This window comes from Acipenser ruthenus, chromosome 25 (genome assembly GCF_902713425.1).
Source record: "Acipenser ruthenus chromosome 25, fAciRut3.2 maternal haplotype, whole genome shotgun sequence".
Classification (NCBI taxonomy): Eukaryota; Metazoa; Chordata; class Actinopteri; order Acipenseriformes; family Acipenseridae; genus Acipenser; species Acipenser ruthenus.
The window spans coordinates 7,091,556-7,111,399 of NC_081213.1; the positions used below are offsets into that span (position 1 = coordinate 7,091,556).

Sequence of the window (19,844 nt, forward strand, 5' to 3'; positions counted from 1 at the left end):
CAATGTCGTTATTTGTATTGCACGGACCATCACTGAGCTCAAGCACTCAATCAAACTTTATATATGGCCATCAACATTTTCATCACAATACTAGCTTGAATTGTGGATTTTCAGCTGTGGTATGTATGAATGTTACTGACTTGCTTGTATTTAAAGTGTGAAGTTCTTGGCATACTTTATGACCTAGGTCGAGTCTTTAAACAAACCCAAAAAAACTGGTCTGAGTACTGAAAAGGATTAAAGTAGAATTGTATTATAGTATATACAATCACTGCCTTTACAATATGATCTCCAATGACAATTCAGATAGTCTGTATGAAGGGGAAATGGTAGCACACGGGCAGATTCATTGGAACAAGCCATTGATAGAACTGTACCACACTGTTAATATTTCCAAATTGAAATAGACCAATAGTATCACAATTGGGGGGGGGGGGGGGGGGGGTCTGTAAGGGTGCTGATATGATTCACTTCAGTTTAATTTCACTTCAGTAATCTAGTGTTGTATGATTGTAAAATGCTTTTAAAAAAGCATCAAAAATATGAGGTGAGTTTAGCTTGCACATATTATTCCACGCAGTGTGAATGGACATGATGGAGACTTACTTTTGTATGGTTATAACACACCAGTAATTTTGTCCTTCACAGGGAGTACTGTAAAGTATGTATTCCTTTGAAGGACTTGGAAATGGAAATGACCCAGCCCTGGTCCTAGCTAGGGATAAGCAAGTGGCAAGACCTTGTTATGGTAAGTTTTAAGATTACAAGCTTAACAGACATTTATTAAACACACACCAATAACAATCTGTTTCCCTTATACTATTTGACCATGGTAAATTTGCTCAGTAATTTTGCTGTTTTACCACGCTTTTACCATAGTTCATCATGTTTTATTTTTTAGTATAATGAAGCATACTTTCACTATCCTTTATTACACTTTGCTATGATTTTACTGTGATGCACTTTTATTATGGTTATTATGTCCTTAAATTCACAGCTTGCCTGTAAACATCAGTCCAGGAAAATACAGAAGCATTTCTGATCTACTAAAATCTGTCCTGTAGCGGGTACCAAGGCTTGTGTTGATGTCTCTTCCTCCACAGACCCCTCGCCAAGGGTATTGTTATAAAGATTATTATGGTACCATAAATTGGGGCCAGTTTTTCGTGACTCTTTGTCTTTCAGCAATATAAAATAAGGGCAAGATTAAAAATCAAGATTTAGTTTTCATTCCGATTACAGTATGAGGCAAAGCACTGTACCATTTCAGGGTGCCACTTTTAAACATGTTTTACAAAACCAACCTCTGTAAACAACTGTCGAATTGTGTAAAACGTACTGCAGCGTATGACATCTGTTGACTAGGAACTGGGGATCTGCCACCAGCACTCTAGCGCCTCCTAGCTGTTGGAGGAGTTGTTTGAACTGAGGCTCTGCAACAGAGACTGGTAGAGAGGGGAGTTCAGAAATCGTGGATAAGAGTCTCTGTGCATCAGTGCGTAGATTTGTGCTTGGGCGTCATCAAAAACGTGCACAGTGGGAGTTGCCATGTTTCTGTTGATTGTCTCCCGCACTGTGGCATCAATGCTGACCTGTAAAAGAATACGGTCATGAAAATATAATTATTCTGGGGAAAAAACAGCCTTTGGATTTCTAGTAATACCACTGAGTCATGCTCCACCCAGAGAGGTGACGAATAACATTACAGTAGCTGTATAGCTGTTGGCATTTTAAATCTTCATGGCTAATTAACTGTTTGCACACATGGTAATGCTCTTTCTAGATAACACACTCTGCAGTAGTGTTTTTATCTAAAACTGATAATTGCATGAGAATGTTTTTACTGGTGTGTTTTAGCATACACATAAATGTACATGTTTCTCAAGAGAGGGTCTGAACAGCAGTCATTTATTACAACTGAACACAGAAGCATACTTAGAAATGTTAAATACACAGTAATTTTATATTTAAACTCCTGCTTTTTATGGTTATACTATGTATTTACCATATTTTACCATGGTTTTCCATGTTTTTTTAATATGGCTCTGGGCTTTAGCTTATCCATGAAAAGATCTGTTTTTTGCTTATTCATTATTGAGAGAATCATAGAATACAGCTGTGTACCAACTATAATATCATTACGTCAGAGTGTGAGGCATGCATTGATAGTTTAAAATAATGTGGTAGTGTAGTTTATGTAGCCTAATGTAAAACTGACTTTCTATACACCTTAGAGACTTCTAATAATCCACTACCCAGATATGAATGTGAGCTACCCACCTCTTTGGGAGAGAGTATGGAGATGTAGTCCAGGTAGACTTGTTTGGCCCTCTCCCCGATATCAGCCTTCTGTTGATCTGTCTTGAGATCCTCACACGCCTGCCAGAAGAGCATGTTCTCATCACTGTGCTCCGAGCGCAGGAACTCCATGAAGACGTCGCGGCCGGATGCATTGTCCAGCAGAGTGCTGAAGGACAGTGCCCAGGATGAGGCCTCCTCCACACTCAGCCTGCCGCTAACCAGGGGATTGATTCTCAGGTTAGTATTTTTAATTTGATAAAAAAAAATGAGGAATTTGATAATAGTTCCTCAAGTACAATGTCATGCATCAACAAGACCAGAAGCTGGAAGTGATATATCCCAACACACAACAGGACAAGTGTCTAAAAGCTGGACATTTCAACAGGTGCTGACCAAAAATGAAGTTTTTTCAACTTTATAAAACAAAATGGATGCAAAGAAAAAAACTTTAAAATGAGCAACATTGCGCAAGTGAGCCTACATCTGAATTTTAAATGCAAGGGTGAAAATAGAAAAGTGGCAATAGACTGCAAATATACTACATGTTAGTTCCATTAAAAGTTAAACAAATTCCATAGTAAATATTTCATTTTGGCTAAGATTCTTTTTCTACCACACTAATGTTGTAAAATACATTTCACTTAAAATTCCTGTTGCCTGGTTACTGCAGTTTGAAAAGGCTTCTTAGTGGAAAATGCGTAAGAATGTTGCAAATTAACAAACAGTAGTCCTTTACAAATAATATATAATACAGCAATTGATTTGAAGGAAAGGTGACAGGAATCTTGTGTTGTATCTGTAATACATCATTAATACAACAGAAGATTCCAGGCAGTAAAATCTATTTCACAAGTGAACGAATACAAAATCGTAATGGTACAAAATGAGTCAGTAATAATATCAAGTTATTCCTTTAGTGTACAGCAAAGCAGTTCAGCATGTATTTTAAACGTAGCCATAGTGATGATTTCTTATAGGCTCTATACACCACAAATATCACAATTTTATACACATGTATATGGCTCATGAACCACCTCTTGGACAGCCCTGGAATACAGTAAAGTGGTTAAAAGTGTTACACGACTCCCATCATTCACGCATGTACAAAGTGTTGGTTCCAATGTAAAATGAAGACAGTCCACTACCTATCCTCGTTCCTCTGAAGGCTCTCTAGTGTGGAGATGTTGGACGCCCTCCTGCTGCACACATCCTGGTCTTTGTTTGGCACTGTCAGGCTGACAATTAGAAAAACAAAACAGCTTCATGAGGGAGTTAAATGTAGACTTACAGCCACGAAGAAAGGGAGAAGTGTCAGCAAAAGAAATACCTCAATGTGTAGATTTTAAACATATGTTTACTATATCAGATAAGACTTGCATAACTCTACAAATAAAGAGTTGAGTGTAGTCATATGGGACCTTTAACAGTGACATACAGACAAAGGCGCCACCACTTATTTTCTCCAGGGGATAAATATAATACTTTCATATACAATGCAATACAATACAAATTCATTTTTATACAACGCCCTTCACGCCATGGCATCCCAGAGCGCTAAAAAACAATGCACTCCAACTACAACTAGTTATATAAAAATGAAATGATTTACTGTATTACAATTTGAAAAAGACAAATACGCTTTTGGTAGCAAATCCAATTGAAGGATTTTATATAAATTTTTATGGAGGAAAACAAAGAAGCCACCAGTGGTATCAGAACTCATTTATATGATGGGTTACCACAATTTCATTGAGTCGTTTTTAGATTACTACGAAAATTGCATTTAGTATAGGAGGTCAAGGTGAAGGTTGCCCGACACATTTCCCAAGGGTGTGTGTTATACTTGCACTGTTTAGTGAAGCAAATGGTCTCAACATAAAAGCAATTCATTGTTTAGCAGTGGCAGAGGCAATGAAACATGGCTCTCCATACATGAGGCGCATTAAACTAAAATGAAAATGAACCTTGTAGCGAGACTTGTTTGTCGCCTGTAATTCAAAAGCAGTCTTTTTACAGCTGTGGTCAAAAGTTTTGCATCACCTAGAATTTTAGGATTGAGACATAAAAAAAACCAAAAAACTAATAAAAAAACAACTATATGAACATAATTTATATGTTTTATTTAACATCATGTAATCAAAGAAACTACAAAATGATACGGCAAAAGTCTACCGGAAGCCATAAAAGCAGTACAGTAGTTCATGTTAGAATTCGAAATGTCACATTTTTTAATTTTTGTCAGTTTTCTTGTTAAGTATATGGAGAACTAAAAAACAGTATGTAATTAAATACTTTGACGGAACATTATTCAGCAGGTTTCATTCGACTTTATGAAGCAAAATTTGTTAATTCTTAGGGTGATGCAAAACTTTGGCTATAGCTGTGTATCGCCAAACAAAATTGTTCAAACTGTGGTTTAAAAGAAATCTTGTCACAGCAGCATTTTCCACCTTCAAAAGTGTGTAGTTATGAGCTCACATACAGTACATTTTAAGCACATTTGCAAACATTTCCTTTGGAAATAACAACAGCTTTGGTGCCTTGCTTACTATCTGCCTGGGACAAAGCATGATATGTGCTTTATTTTGCTATGTGCTTTATTTTGCTCTTATCTGCCCCCTATTTTACTGCATTTAATCCTGTACTTCAGAATACTGTAATCTGCCAAGTGTTTAACCTGTAGTACTTTGTATTTAATCACATCCTGATGTAACTATCACTATTTAATCATATCCTGATGTAACTATCACTATTATCTGCTGTATTATTGAATTGTGGTTTGTCACACTTGTACTTTGCTTGAACAAAAGTTATTGTATTTCTTGCTCTTATTGTATTACTTGTATTGTAACACTTGAAATGTATTTGCTTACGATTGTAAGTCGCCCTGGATAAGGGAGTCTGCTAATAAATAAATAATAATAATAATAATAATAATAATAATGATATCTAACATAATATCAAGCCACTGCTGCAGCTCACAGCCTAAAACAGCCTTCTGGGGATTCTTCCAGAGTAAGCGTGGTTTTACATTCTCGTCCATCTTTTTGAATGGCGGTCTTTTCTAAATGATGAATTGTCAACTGTAAGACTAGTAGGAAGGCCACAGCTAAACAATCCATCACTTATATGTTAAAAGCCTGAAATGGTGGAAGCTGCAAATGATTGCTTTTTTAACACGATTCGTAACAGTCCCTAGTGAAGAAACAGCTTGTCTCTGCTTATTATTCTCAAATGTCCCAAACAGGTACGACCACAGAATCAATCACAAGGCGAAATAAGAAATAGTAACAACATCATAGAAGACAGCCAACATCGATTCAGAAAAGGTCGATCCTGTCTGACTAATCTTCTAGACTCCTTTGAAGAACGTACTTTGAGGATGAATACAAACAGAGCATGTAACACAATACATCTAGACTTTTAAAAAGGACCTGACAAATAGCCGTACAAAACACTGATCCTTAAGATCAGGTAGAACTGTACATGCAAGTGGATACATAACTGATTAAAACACTGGAAGGAGACAGTCCTTGTAAAGTGGCATGTACTCAGTGGGGTGCAGCTGGGATTGGTGCTCTTTCTACTCTTTAGGGATTTAGACTGCATACATAACTGGGCTGGAACGTTGCAAATGAAATGTAACAAAAGTGTTAAATGGGTGCTATAGAACTAGAGCAGGCTTGCTATAAGAAAGACCTTGGTGTTGGATGTCGCTGTCACTTAAAAGGAAAACAGAATGCTCCTTGGCTATATAGTCAAATGTGTGTAGTACAAATCAAGGGAGGATAGTATGAGGTTGTATAAAACACTGGTGAGGCCACACTTAGAAGACTGCATTCAGTCTTGGTCCCCTCATTACAAAAATGACATTGCAGTCCAATTACATGGAATAATGCAATTGATCACAGTCTTGCACTACTGTAAGTGGTGTGGTAGAGTGGTAACCAGAATTGACACAGTCCTTTGTGCGGTCTCACCAGTGCAGATATAGAAGTTGTAACTGAGGATGTGCAAGACAGCTAGAATGAGAGCTGTTAGTTAGCCGTGCTCAGCAGGTCTCAAAAGAGATGATTTTTGGAGAATAGTCTGAGGTATAGCAAGTGCCTCCCTGTCCCTCACTTACTGACAGTGTTACGGCAGGTGTTTCAATTCAAGCCCTGTATGTGTTGATGCATTAAAACACGATTTACATTTTTTCTTTAGCAGTGCTTTACAGGTTATAACCAAAAACATCTTACCAAGAACAGCTGCAACAGCAGCACCAACAGAAACAGCAGGGGTAGGGCCCTCGGTTACAGGGGGACGAGTCAGGACTTCTGTCATAGGGGGGCAGGGTTTTGGAGTCCCTGTGAGACAGCCGTCTCCTCATGGCACCTTGCCGGGCACTCTGCTCTCACTAAGGTGGCATCTGAAACAGCACAAGACATTTAGAGAACCATTTCACATCCCACATTCATTCTAAATAAGCAGTTTTCTTATTTCATTACACTATATAACACAATTTTTGTTCCTGGGTAGTAAGTGTTATTTCCTAATTGCTTATGCCTCAAAAGTATAGAAAATGGCTATTATTCCCCACACACTTTGCTTTTGTGACCAGGACAGTGATATTTTGAAATGTACCTATTTCCAATGAGAAAACGGGCGAATTTGTGTCTTTTCGTTCACATAAAGTCAGAAAAAAACAACATATGAATCCAAATTAACATGTATTTATACTAAAGTAATACAAAAATGACTACAAAAGATTTAGAAGTGAGTAGTTTTTCGAGATTTACGATTATACTGTAAATCACTTTCACGAATCAGCCCCCAAATGTAGTCTCCCATCATGTTCTCGTTATACTGTCCTTGGTAGCGGCGTTCAAAGTCCAGTATATCCTGGTGGAAGCGCTCGCCTTGTTCCTCCGAGTACGCTCCCATGTTCTCCTTGAATTTATCAAGATGAGCATCAAGGATATGGACTTTGAGGGACATCCTATAGCCCATTGTGCCATAGTTCTTCACCAGAGTCTCAACCAGCTCCACATAGTTTTCGGCCTTGTGATTGCCCAGGAAGCCCCGAACCACTGCGACAAAGCTGTTCCAAGCCGCTTTCTCCTTACTAGGGAGCTTCTTGGGGAATTCATTGCACTTCAGGATCTTCTTTATCTGTGGTCCGACGAAGACACCGGCTTTGACCTTTGCCTCAGACAGCTTAGGGAAGAAGTCTTGAAGGTACTTGAAGGCTGCCGACTCCTTATCTAGAGCTCTGACAAATTGTTTCATAAGGCCCAATTTGATGTGCAGCGGTGGCATCAGCACCTTCCGGGGGTCCACCAGTGGCTCCCACTTGACGTTGTTCCTCGGTCCGCTTGGAAGGGTCCACCATGCAGAAGTAGCAGTTGCTTCAGTGGTCAGTGGGTTCCTGCCAAATTCTTGGGATAGCGAACTTCATGGCTCTCTTTTCCCCTCTGTACCATCCTACAAAAATACATTTATTTCACCCATGACTAATGTGTAAGAGATTCTCGCAACATTTTTCATATATGATATATTTTTTCAATAACATTGAAAATTGTAAAACATTTTAAAATTAAAAACTTTTACAATTTTAAAAATTTTAACAAATTTTATAACATAAAATTCCGAGCAACATTTGTCCATCTTACCTTCCAGAGTTTTTTTGCAGTGCTCGCAGGTGAAATGAGGTGCCCAGGGTTTGTCTTGATCCCCGACAGGCATGCCGAAATATGCCTTGTAGGCCTCACACATCTTAGCAGATGCTTCCACGGAGTACTTTTTCGCTCTTGTCTTGATAAATTGGCCGCAGACATAGCAAAATGCGTCTGCCAGATGCTTGCAGCCTCTTGATGCCATCTCAGAAAAATGCAGATATGTATCCACTTAGGCAGCTGGAACTAAACTGAACTGGTGGGCTTAAGGCCCCTGTATTTATACTACTATTTTGTGACAGAGATCGAATGAGTCTTAGTGTTAGATCTCCCTCTCGACCTGTGAGAGCACGGTATACGAGGAACAGAGTACCCTTAATGAAATGGCACGACAATTTATTCCGTAGGGTAGATGGAAGTCGGTCAGTTCGGAAGGGGGCGGAGCCATGGCACCCGAGCTCAGTGACCCAGACGGTAAGCGGCGTGGCATCCGAGGACTGGAGGAGCGGATGCGCTCGTTAACCTCGGGGTCATGGGCGAGGGTATAAATAGGGGGCATGGCTTGAGTGATCTGTTCCTTTGCATATTAAGTTAACTAACCGAGAAGGAGCCCGTACTGTGAGTAAACCGTGAGTGTTTTGTGTCTGTGTATTAACACTGTGTGTCTTGTGTGTTATTTGTCACAGAAGATTACTGAGCACGATCCGGAGCTGCAGCCGCAGGCCAGCGAAAAACCCGGACTTCACCACTCACCTTTCACTACCGGAACTGTCTTTGTGTTTGCACCTTTTAGCACTTGAATCACGCACTGTCTTTGTGTTCGTGTTTAGTGTGGGTGTCGGAACGGGACTTTGGGGTTGTGGGTCAAACCCGTGGGATTATAAATTAGAAGTGATACACGCCGCTGTATCACTTCCAGCACTATTATTATTTACAGGTTTTGCCTTGAGGCTCTGGACATTTACTAAATTAAATAAACACCCTTGCACCTGTACCAACGTCTGTCTGTGTAATTATTCTGCACTGCACTCACCTGCACGTCATTACCACTTTGCCACACGTGGTCGTCAGAAGTAGGAGATGGACTACGCAACACTGTCGGCGCTGCTGGAGCAGCTGGACAGCAGACGGGAGGGGGAGGAAAGACGGAGAGAGGAGAGGTACACCGCGCTGATCGAGAGGGTCGGGCTGGCAATACCTCCCACAGCATCAGCGGAACGCGGCTTCATAGCGCCCAAAGCCAGGACGCATAAAATGACGGCGGATGATGATCCAGAGGCATACCTGGTGGCATTTGAGCGGCTGGCTACCACCGCGTCATGGCCCCGACAGTTCTGGGCAAGCCAGCTGGGACCCTGCCTGATTGGGGAAGCGCAGGCAGCATACCAGGCAATGGGGGATGACGACGCCGCTCAATATGACCTGGTAAAGCTGGCTATTCTCCGCCGTCTGAATATTACGGAGGAAACGCACCGAGTGAGGTTCAGGGAGTACAGGAGGTCCCCGAACGTACGCCCCAGGGTGGTCGCGCAGAAACTCTGTGACCACATGATGCACTGGCTCACCCCGGCGCTAAAAACAACTGCCCAGATGGGGGAGGCCATCGTTATTGAGCAGTTTTGTCATGTGGTCGGCGCCGAGACCCAAGGATGGATACGGCGCCACAACCCCGACACCCTGGAACAGGCAGTCAAGCTCGCTGAGGACTTCGAGGACTCCCTGGTATCCGCCCAGACCGGGCTACTCACCCCGCTACCTCAACGGAGCAGCCGAGCCCCACCTCCTCTCTCTGCTCCATCAGCCCCACCACCAGGACCGGGTCAACGACCTCCGAGAGCACCAACCCCAATGGGCGACCTTGCCTCCTCTTCATGGAGACCAAGGTTGGCCCCCAGCTGGGGTAGAGGTGCTGCCCCTGCCCCGTTGCCATACCAGCAGCGGGACAGACCATTTAATACTGTGCCCTCCTTTCCCCCTACCTGTTTTAGGTGCCGCCAGCCGGGACATCAGGCTAGGTCATGCCCATCTGCGATGGAGTGTGACGTGGCCGTCTGTAATCTGGCATCTGAAGCGGGTAAGCGAGGGAAAAATGGTCGGGAGGGGCCTTGTATTGTTAAGGTGATTTTTGGAAATGTGAAGACCCATGCATTAGTGGACACAGGGTGTGGTCAGACCTTAATTAGAGCATCTCTCTTGGGCGGTATGGTGTGGCAGCCACAAGGTCAGGTGGCGATCTCCTGTATCCATGGAGACACGGCAACATACCCCACAGTAAAAGCATATTTATCGGTCGGTCCGATGAAACGTTCCCTGGTAGTTGGGGTAGCGGAAAGGTTACCACATCCCATTATTCTGGGTCGGGACTGGCCCAACTATAAAGATTTATTGAAATTAAGGGCAGTCCCGGCCATACACGCAAATGTGGCAGAAAAAGTAGAAGGGGAAATGATTGTTAATGTTTTTCCCTTTCAAGCGGAAATGTTCTCTTCCCTGTTCCGGCCGAAAAAAACAAACAAAGAGAGAAGGCTGCGGAAATGGGAGGGAGCGTTAATGAGACAAGGCTGGGGGCTGGTGGGAGCCTGTTATAACGGTGAAAAACGTCAGTCGAAGGGGGTCGGAACGCAGTGTGACCGAGAGGGCGAGGTTACTGGGCCATCAAGGGCAGATGTTACTCCCGCCCCGCTCAATATACCGGACATGTGGCACTCGAATGTGAACCTAGTGTGGGAGCAGGACAATGACCCATCACTGGTGCACATTCGGGGACAGGTCCGGTCCATTGAAGGTAAGGATGTTGAAGGCGCTGGGGCACTAGTATTTCCACACTTCATTATCAAGGGGCAATTACTATATAGGGTAAACCTGGCCGCGGGCACAGGACATCCTGTAACACAATTATTGGTCCCCCCGTCTTGTCGGCTGGAGGTCATGAGGCTGGCGCATGATATCCCTTTTGCGGGGCACCTCGGTGTTGACAAGACAAGGGAACGGATATTGGCTCGATTCTTTTGGCCAGGTCTTTATAAAGAAGTGTCGAAATATGTAGCCACATGCCCAGACTGCCAGAGAGTAGCGCCGGGTCGAGTGCGCCCCGCCCCTTTGGTCCCACTGCCGATTATTTCCACCCCCTTTGAACGCATCGCAGTGGACATAGTCGGCCCTTTGCTACCTTCTGACTCCGGGTATACGCATATATTAGTGGTGGTAGATTACGCAACGCGATACCCAGAGGCAGTTCCATTGAGGTCCACTAGTGCTGCTGCGATAGCCAAAGAACTAGTGCAGATTATGGCAAGAGTAGGGATCCCCAACGAGATATTGACTGATCATGGAACTAATTTCTTGTCAAATACGCTACAGCAGGTATATAAATTACTAAAAATACGTCCCATCAGAATGTCGGTTTATCATCCACAGACGGACGGTTTGGTGGAACGTTTTAATCAGACTCTAAAGGCGATGCTGAGACGATTTGTGAATCAAGAGCAAAAACATTGGGCATCGCTTCTTCCCTACCTCCTTTTTGCAGTGAGAGAGGTGCCGCAGAGTTCGACAGGGTTCTCCCCCTTCGAGCTCTTGTACGGCCGACAGCCTCGCAGCATTCTCGATCTGTTGAGAGAGGGGTGGGAGGAGCACAAAGGCTCGTCCAAAAATGTAGTGCAGCATGTGCTCCTACTGAGAGATCGCCTAGATTTGGTCGGTCGTTTGGCCCAAGACAATCTCAGATCGGCTCAGCATCGACAACAGCAGCATTACAATCAAAATGCATTAATCCGAACTTTTCGACCTGGAGACAAGGTAATGCTGCTACTTCCCTCATCGGAATCCAAACTATGTGCTAAATGGCAAGGGCCATATGAGGTGATTCGGGCTATAGGAAAGGTGAATTACGAAATTAAACAGCCCGATCGCCGTAACAAAAAAGAAATTTATCACATAAATTTATTAAAGCCCTGGCAGGCAAGAGAGGTGTTATTCATAGCCCCAGGCAATATAGAGGATGATTTAGGGCCCGAGCTAGAACCCTCTAGCACAAAGAACATTTCGATGGGGGAACAGTTACTTCCTGATCAGCAACGTGAACTACGTAGGTTAATTGAGGAATTTAGCGATGTTTTTTCTAACACGCCCGGTAGAACTAACCTCGCTGAATATGACATTATCTCTCCCCCAGGTGTCACAGTGCGAGAGAGACCTTACCGGATCCCGGAAAGTCGACGGAGTGGCGTTCGCAAAGAGGTATGGGACATGCTCGAACTTGGGGTGATTGAGCCTTCCAGGAGCGAGTGGTGCAGTCCAATTGTGATAGTGGCCAAAAAGGACGGCACCAACCGCTTCTGCGTTGATTTCCGCAAGGTAAACGCTATTGCCAAGTTTGATGCGTATCCCATGCCTCGGGTCGACGAACTCCTAGATAGACTGGGGACGGCGAGGTTCATCTCCACTCTGGATCTGACGAAGGGATATTGGCAGATCCCGTTAACTCGTAGTTCTAGAGAGAAAACCGCATTTTCAACACCAGAGGGGCTGTTTCATTTTACAACCATGCCGTTTGGGTTACATGGTGCGCCTGCTGCCTTCCAGAGACTGATGGACCAGGTTTTACACCCACATCGTGAATATGCGGCAGCGTATATTGATGATGTGGTCATTTACAGCTCCACCTGGCGAGAGCATTTGGCTAGGATCACAGCCGTCCTTAAGTCTCTAAGGGCAGCCCGGCTGACAGCTAACTTGCGAAAATGTGCGTTTGCCAAAAGAGAAACACAATATTTGGGATTTGTAATGGGGAATGGCAGGGTGAAACCCGTTGTCTCCAAGGTCCAGGCCTTGGTAGACGCGGCAATCCCCAAAACCAAGGCTCAAGTGCGGTCGCTACTGGGGTTAGCCGGTTATTACCGCCGCTTTATCCCCGAGTATGCCACAGTGGTTAATCCCTTAGTTGACCTCACCAAAAAGAGCGCACCAAATTTAATTAAATGGTCAGAAGAATGTCAGGGGGCGTTTAATACTGTTAAGCAGAGACTTTGCCAGGCCCCTGCTCTCATCACGCCAGACTTCACTAAGAGATTCATCCTCCACACCGATGCTTCGGATGTCGGGTTGGGTGCAGTCCTGTCTCAAATGGTAGGCGGAGTAGAACATCCTGTTCTGTATATAAGTAAAAAAATGCTCCCTCGGGAGCGCAACTACTCCGTTGTCGAAAAAGAGTGTTTGGCCATTAAATGGGCTACTCACTCTTTAAGATACTACCTGCTCGGACACTCATTTGATCTTGTCACTGACCACGCCCCACTCAAGTGGTTAAGCACAATGAAGGACAGCAATGCCCGGATAACTCGGTGGTATCTGGCATTGCAGCCCTTCATGTACCATATGGTACACCGTGCAGGGAAAGACCACCAAAATGCGGATTATTTTTCCCGGGAGGGGGGAGTAATGGGAAAGGTAGGTTTAGCCGAGTGTTCCTTCGGCTCCACTCTGAGCGGTGGGATATGTGACAGAGATCGAATGAGTCTTAGTGTTAGATCTCCCTCTCGACCTGTGAGAGCACGGTATATGAGGAACAGAGTACCCTTAATGAAATGGCACGACAATTTATTCCGTAGGGTAGATGGAAATCGGTCAGTTCGGAAGGGGACGGAGCCATGGCACCCGAGCTCAGTGACCCAGACGGTAAGCGGCGTGGCATCCGAGGACTGGAGGAGCGGATGCGCTCGTTAACCTCGGGGTCATGGGCGAGGGTATAAATAGGGGGCATGGCTTGAGTGATCTGTTCCTTTGCATATGGTTAAGTTAACTAACCAAGAAGGAGCCCGTACCGTGAGTAAACCGTGAGTGTTCTGTGTCTGTGTATTAACACTGTGTGTCTTGTGTGTTATTTGTCACAGAAGATTACTGAGCACGATCCGGAGCTGCAGCCGCAGGCCAGCGAAAAACCCGGACTTCACCACTCACCTTTCACTACCAACTGTCTTTGTGTTTGCACCTTTTAGCACTTGAATCACGCACTGTCTTTGTGTTCGTGTTTAGTGTGGGTGTCGGAACGGGACTTTGGGGTTGCGGGTCAAACCCGCGGGATTATAAATTAGAAGTGATACACGCCGCTGTATCACTTCCATCACTATTATTATTTACAGGTTTTGCCTTGAGGCTCTGGACATTTACTAAATTAAATAAACACCCTTGCACCTGTACCAACGTCTGTCTGTGTAATTATTCTGCACTGCACTCACCTGCACGTCATTACCACTTTGCCACATATTTATATTACTGGAAAGTTCTAGAAGTTACTCCAAGTTTATTCAGCACTGAATCTATCTGGAATGTTCTGGAAAATAGGTAAATTTCAAAATATCACTGTCCTGGTCACAAAAGCAAAGTTTGTGGGGAATAATAGCCATTTTCTATACTTTTGAGGCATAAGCAATTAGGAAATAACACTTACTACCCAGGAACAAAAAAAAAAATTATTATTTCACGGTGTTATCATTCATGCTGGTGAAACACACAGGGCTCAAACATCTACGAAAGAGAGGAGGCCACGCATTCCATCAATGTTTGTCTGGTAATAGAGGGTTAGTGCAAGCTACTGTATATCTCCCAATCAATCACCTACACCTGTGCCAGTTATATTTCAAAGCAGGCATGTACCTTGGAGATGGAAAACAATGCTCGGCTAGAACACAATTTTAAATGGTGTGTTGCTGATAAGTAAAGAGCATATCTGCAATTGTTAAAGCAATTGTAGCTAACAAAATATTTCCATAAATCCATTAGCTACACAGGTCTCAAATGTTCAGTTTTGAAAGTAACACATGCTATTTTAAAACGTGATATCTGGTACTACTTTAGGTTAAAGGAAGCTCTTAATTTATATGCCTTATACTTGAGTTATTTGTTTGCAGTTCAGTGAAGATAAGAAATATCTAATTAATAAAATTAGAAAGTACACAATGCAGAAATGGCATTTTCTATAAACCTTTTTGCAACAGCCATCTCTAAAGTATCCAGTTGTCCCTGATGAACGTACATTCCCAGTGATTGCCTGCCAATATTGGGTAAATGAACTATGAAGTTAAAAGGAATAATCAATTGAATACAGTACACCACAGTTGTTACACTGCAGGGCAAGTGTGTATCAATACAGCCAACAGCAGAAACTACAGTTTAAATGCTTCACTAAATTCTAATGACCTTATATTCTGCATTCGTCAGTATATACAAATAGTTTTTTTTTTTTTTTAAGAGGCTATAGGGTTTTAGGACTTCACTGTAAACACCACTGTAATACAACCCATCAAAGCTGTTGGGTGACATAGGCTACTAATGATTAGGTATAGGGGCTAATCCGTATAAAGGGACTAATATTGTCAATGCCGCTAATAATCAGAGATTACTTTTCATAATTACAGTAATTACTGTAATCTTTTTTTAAAATAATGTTTGCACTTTATGATAAGCAAATCCAAACACAAGGGAAATATTGTATATTTTGTAACAGAAACAATATATATTATTTTAATACATTTTCCCACTATGTTTAACATAAGTATGTAATCCTGCTAGAATCCATAGACCTATTTCTTTATTATTATTATTATTATTATTTATTTCTTAGCAGACGCCCTTATCCAGGGCGACTTACAATTGTTACAAGATATCACATTATTTTTACATACAATTACCCATTTATACAGTTGGGTTTTTACTGGAGCAATTTAGGTGAAGTACCTTGCTCAAGGGTACAGCAGCAATGTCCCCAACCGGGGATTGAACCCACAACCCTCCGGTCAAGAGTCCAGAGCCCTAACCACTACTCCACACTGCTGCCCTATGCTATTGATAAACATGTACCTATAATACTAAGCCCAAAAACTTTTCACTTGCACTTTGAACATGGACAGACACATACACTTCTGCCATTTAAGTATGATCATGTCTCAGGAAAAAGATCATTAGTAAAACAGAGGAACATATTTGCATAGCAAGATACAGCACTAATGTAAATTCAACATTTCAGAGTTTAAAAAGTCCACTGCAACCTTACTCATGGTTTGGGCTCTTTGTTTTTGCTACAAAGGACCACAATTCAAAGTATTTACAGAGCTCCAGTCTCTGTTGAACTATTTTTGAAAATCTATTTCAACGTTTCTCAAGCACTCTCGAGTTGTTTGCTCATCATGTTTAATTAGCTTGGAATATTCTCCTCTCTGCCTTTTTTCTTTTTTTTTATTAAGTACCAATTAATGTTCCATATTGCTATGAGTTTAAATAAACACCACACTAAAGAGAAGAAATGTTGCATTACTGTAATTAATAAGAACATAAGAAAACGTACAAGCAAGAGGAGGCAATTCGACCCTTGTGCTCCCCCGGTTCCTAGTAGCTCATTCAAGTGATTCTGCCTCAACAACATGACTGGGCAGCCCATTCCATACCCTCACCACTCTGTGTGTGAAGAAGTGTCTTCTTCAACAACATGACAAGGCAGCCCATTCCATCTCCTCACCACTCTATGTGAAGAAGTGTCTTCTTCAACAACATGACTAGGCAGCCCATTCCATCTCCTCACCACTGTTTATGTGAAGAAGTGTCTCCTTCAACAACATGACTAGGCAGCCCATTCCATACCCTCACCACTCTGTGTGTGAAGAAGTGTCTTCTTCAACAACATGACAAGGCAGCCCATTCCATCTCCTCACCACTCTATGTGAAGAAGTGTCTTCTTCAACAACATGACTAGGCAGCCCATTCCATCTCCTCACCACTCTCTGTGTGAAGAAGTGTCTCCTTCTACAACATGACTAGGCAGCCCATTCCATCTCCTCACCACTGTCTATTTGAAGAAGTGTCTCCTTCAACAACATGACTAGGCAGCCCATTCCATACCCTCACCACTCTCTGTGTGAAGAAGTGTCTTCTTCCCTCTATTCTAAGTCTATCTTCACTTAATTCCCAACTGTGTCTTGTGGTCTTGGTTTCAGTGCTTTATTGATAAGGGTTAACTTTATCAACTCCTTTCAAGGTTTAAAAGACCAAGCCACCCCTAACTGTTCTTTGCTCTAGGCTAAATAAATTCTGTTCCCTCAGTATCTTCATAGCCCATTCCTGTCCCAAGATATGCCTTCTACAAAATAAGGTACACATTTTATTTTCCCTGGAGCAAAAATGAAATAAATAAATAGTATAAATATATAAATATTCAAAATATTTCTGTTTGTTCAAGTCCTCAATCAAATAGCCAGGTGTCTACTGTGCCACCATACTGCTTATTATTTCTTAGCATTTTAGAACTACCACTCAAAAGAAAATACTGTACTCTTAAAAATATCAGATTCAGAAATGTGTCGCAACCTGTTAATTTTCTTTCCGAATAAATTTTACATAACTATATATAGTAGTTACACGTTATAAAGCTTTATTCGTTTATTTGGTTCAACTTTAATTCAATTCAGCCTGGCAAATAAATCTCACAAGAATTATACCGCACATACCAAGCACGCTGATTTCACTTTCTGAAACACTGTCGGTCGCTGATAAAAGTTAAGGGATGTTAAAAGGACATCGTGTAATTTAAGAGTATGCAGACAAACGAGATTATTATTTCCCTGTTTACAGTTATTACATTTAATCTAATTTAATAGATAATAGAAGGAACATATGTCTTACCTCCTGTTGCTTTGAAAGACACAAAATACACGATCTATTGAGCCACTACAGGAGAAACGAACAAAAAGAAAATAATCTTTAGAAACGCAACTTTTCAGCAACACATACAATTAAATAAATATACACAATACAACAGCAATCGCGCATTACAATGGTGCATCGCATTTGAAACAACTGCGCATTATAACATTATTAGTCAAAGGAATAATACATACATTTTTGTCTTCTTTTTTTAAAATACCGTACTTACATTATTCAGATCACAGAGGCAGAGTTTTTCTGGTGTAAAGGTGTTTAAAAAAATAAACATAAAAGGCTAGCTCTGCTTGACATAAAAGATGCTGGGTTTCGGTACATAAGACACGCATGCGTAATGCTTTCTTGACATCTGAAACCAATGCGAGTCTTCTTTTAACCCGAAATAAATTGACGAGACGTGGTGAGATTAGTTACAAAAGGTATAGCAATTATAGCATTTTCATTCACTCGGGTTCATCTAATTGCTGCATAACGGTAAGCACTCTAGTACTATATATTCAAAAGACCTATGGAAAAATCATGGCTTTAGAAGAATAATGAATAATGGCAAATACGGTTTAAATAAATATTACTGGTGATCTATCTGTGTTTTAAAGATTCCGTGTATGTGTAATGAAGAATATATGACGAGTACCTAGTATTTGTATTTATAATACATAAATACAACACAATACACGAGACGTACAACCTGTAACAAAAGTAGGATGGGCATCTGCAGCAGGCTAGTACTGCAAAGTTACTGTGCCCCAATGTTGTTTTATTATTGCATTGTATTTTTTAAACACTTTAAATTGGCTTCCAAGTGAAAAGCTTTTTTTGTGTACCTCTATGCAATATTGCAGCCAGGACTAAATCAGACTTCCTTGATGAAAATGACTGCAGTGTATAGTGTCTAATGAACACTTTGATACAGTATTAACTGCAGTACCCCTCACAAAACAAATGCCATAGCATGTCCTAAAGGAATTCCATACCTGTCCTTTAGAGCCACTGCATGTTACAACAAATTACAACAACTTGTAGTATTTAATGTAGCATACTACAGTAGATTGTACTGTTTATTATAAAGGGTATGCTGGTCAGAGCTGGTGGTTTGCTGGTTTTCAGCAGGTCGTACTGGTTCCGGAGACTTGGCGCTGGTTGAGGTTAAACTGGTCCAAGAAAAAATAAGTCTGTTAACCTGTAATTTTTGTTTGCCACTAGATGTCACCATTTAGCTTCTCTGTAAACAACAATTAAAACGTGTGCCTATCTTATCAGATCCATCCATAAACAGTGCCTATATCTGTCAATCTCGATATCGAATCGACCATTTTGCTGTTGACTGAATACACATTAATAGGGTGAATGGATTGTTTGAGGAAGATATTGAAAACACATAAACATCTACCGCCAACCACAGTAATGCTTGTGGTCGAATTTGTAGCATTGTATCTGATACTGCAGTAAAACTTAACTTTATGATCTGACATGTACTGTGACTTCCATATCAAAGGTTCTTTTTATAATTCATCCATGGAATACAAAAAAGTGTTGGTTCTTACCAAATAGCTGCCATTTCACCTAACTGGAGAGAAAGATGGAATAGCTTATCAATTCAATTGTAGTTATTCTGGTTGAATATCAATCAAATACATATGGATATGCTACCATTATTAAACCCTTTTATTGCAAGCCCTGAAACCAAAAGAGCAATTAAACAGTATCTATAATGGACAAATGTATTAAATAATATGCATTAATATACAGCACATCTTGTAGTTGCTTTTTAAAATGTAAATTGCTTCCTTTTTCAAAAGGTTAAAAAAGTTACAAAATGAGAAATAAACAACCAAACTTACTTAAACTGCCTTAAATGAAATACGTGCTGTGTTTACGTCTAGTTTTGCAACTTAAACAGGCGTTTTTATCCTTTTGAAAACAATGTGTAATTTACTCTTTTATAGAGGAAAACGTGATATCTATGACATGATGGTAATGCATATTAGATAAGATTAATTGAAATCAGTTTAGCTTCATGTACTTTATTTAACCTGACCCATAACAGTTTGGCTGGTGTGATAACAAAGCAAGGAAAGTTACAAATGAGAGGAGGCTATTCAGCCTATCAAGTATTGTCCGGTTACTTGTTGCTGATTTATTATTATTATTTATTTCTTAGCAGACGGCCTTATC

General features: G+C 41.4%; 1 protein-coding gene across 1 annotated transcript; it reads right to left on the bottom strand.

The window, feature by feature from the left end:
- Positions 1-450: 450 nt before the first annotated feature.
- LOC117414214 (regulator of G-protein signaling 20-like) lies at positions 451-18,206 on the bottom strand. Its single transcript, XM_034024021.3, has 6 exons — positions 17,881-18,206; positions 17,631-17,675; positions 6,543-6,712; positions 3,447-3,536; positions 2,281-2,515; positions 451-1,592 (listed from the first exon to the last, which is right to left on the bottom strand). The coding sequence occupies exons 3-6, from the start codon at positions 6,671-6,673 to the stop codon at positions 1,401-1,403; spliced, it is 648 nt and encodes a 215-aa protein (XP_033879912.3). The 5' UTR covers positions 6,674-6,712; positions 17,631-17,675; positions 17,881-18,206; the 3' UTR covers positions 451-1,400.
- Positions 18,207-19,844: the final 1,638 nt, after the last annotated feature.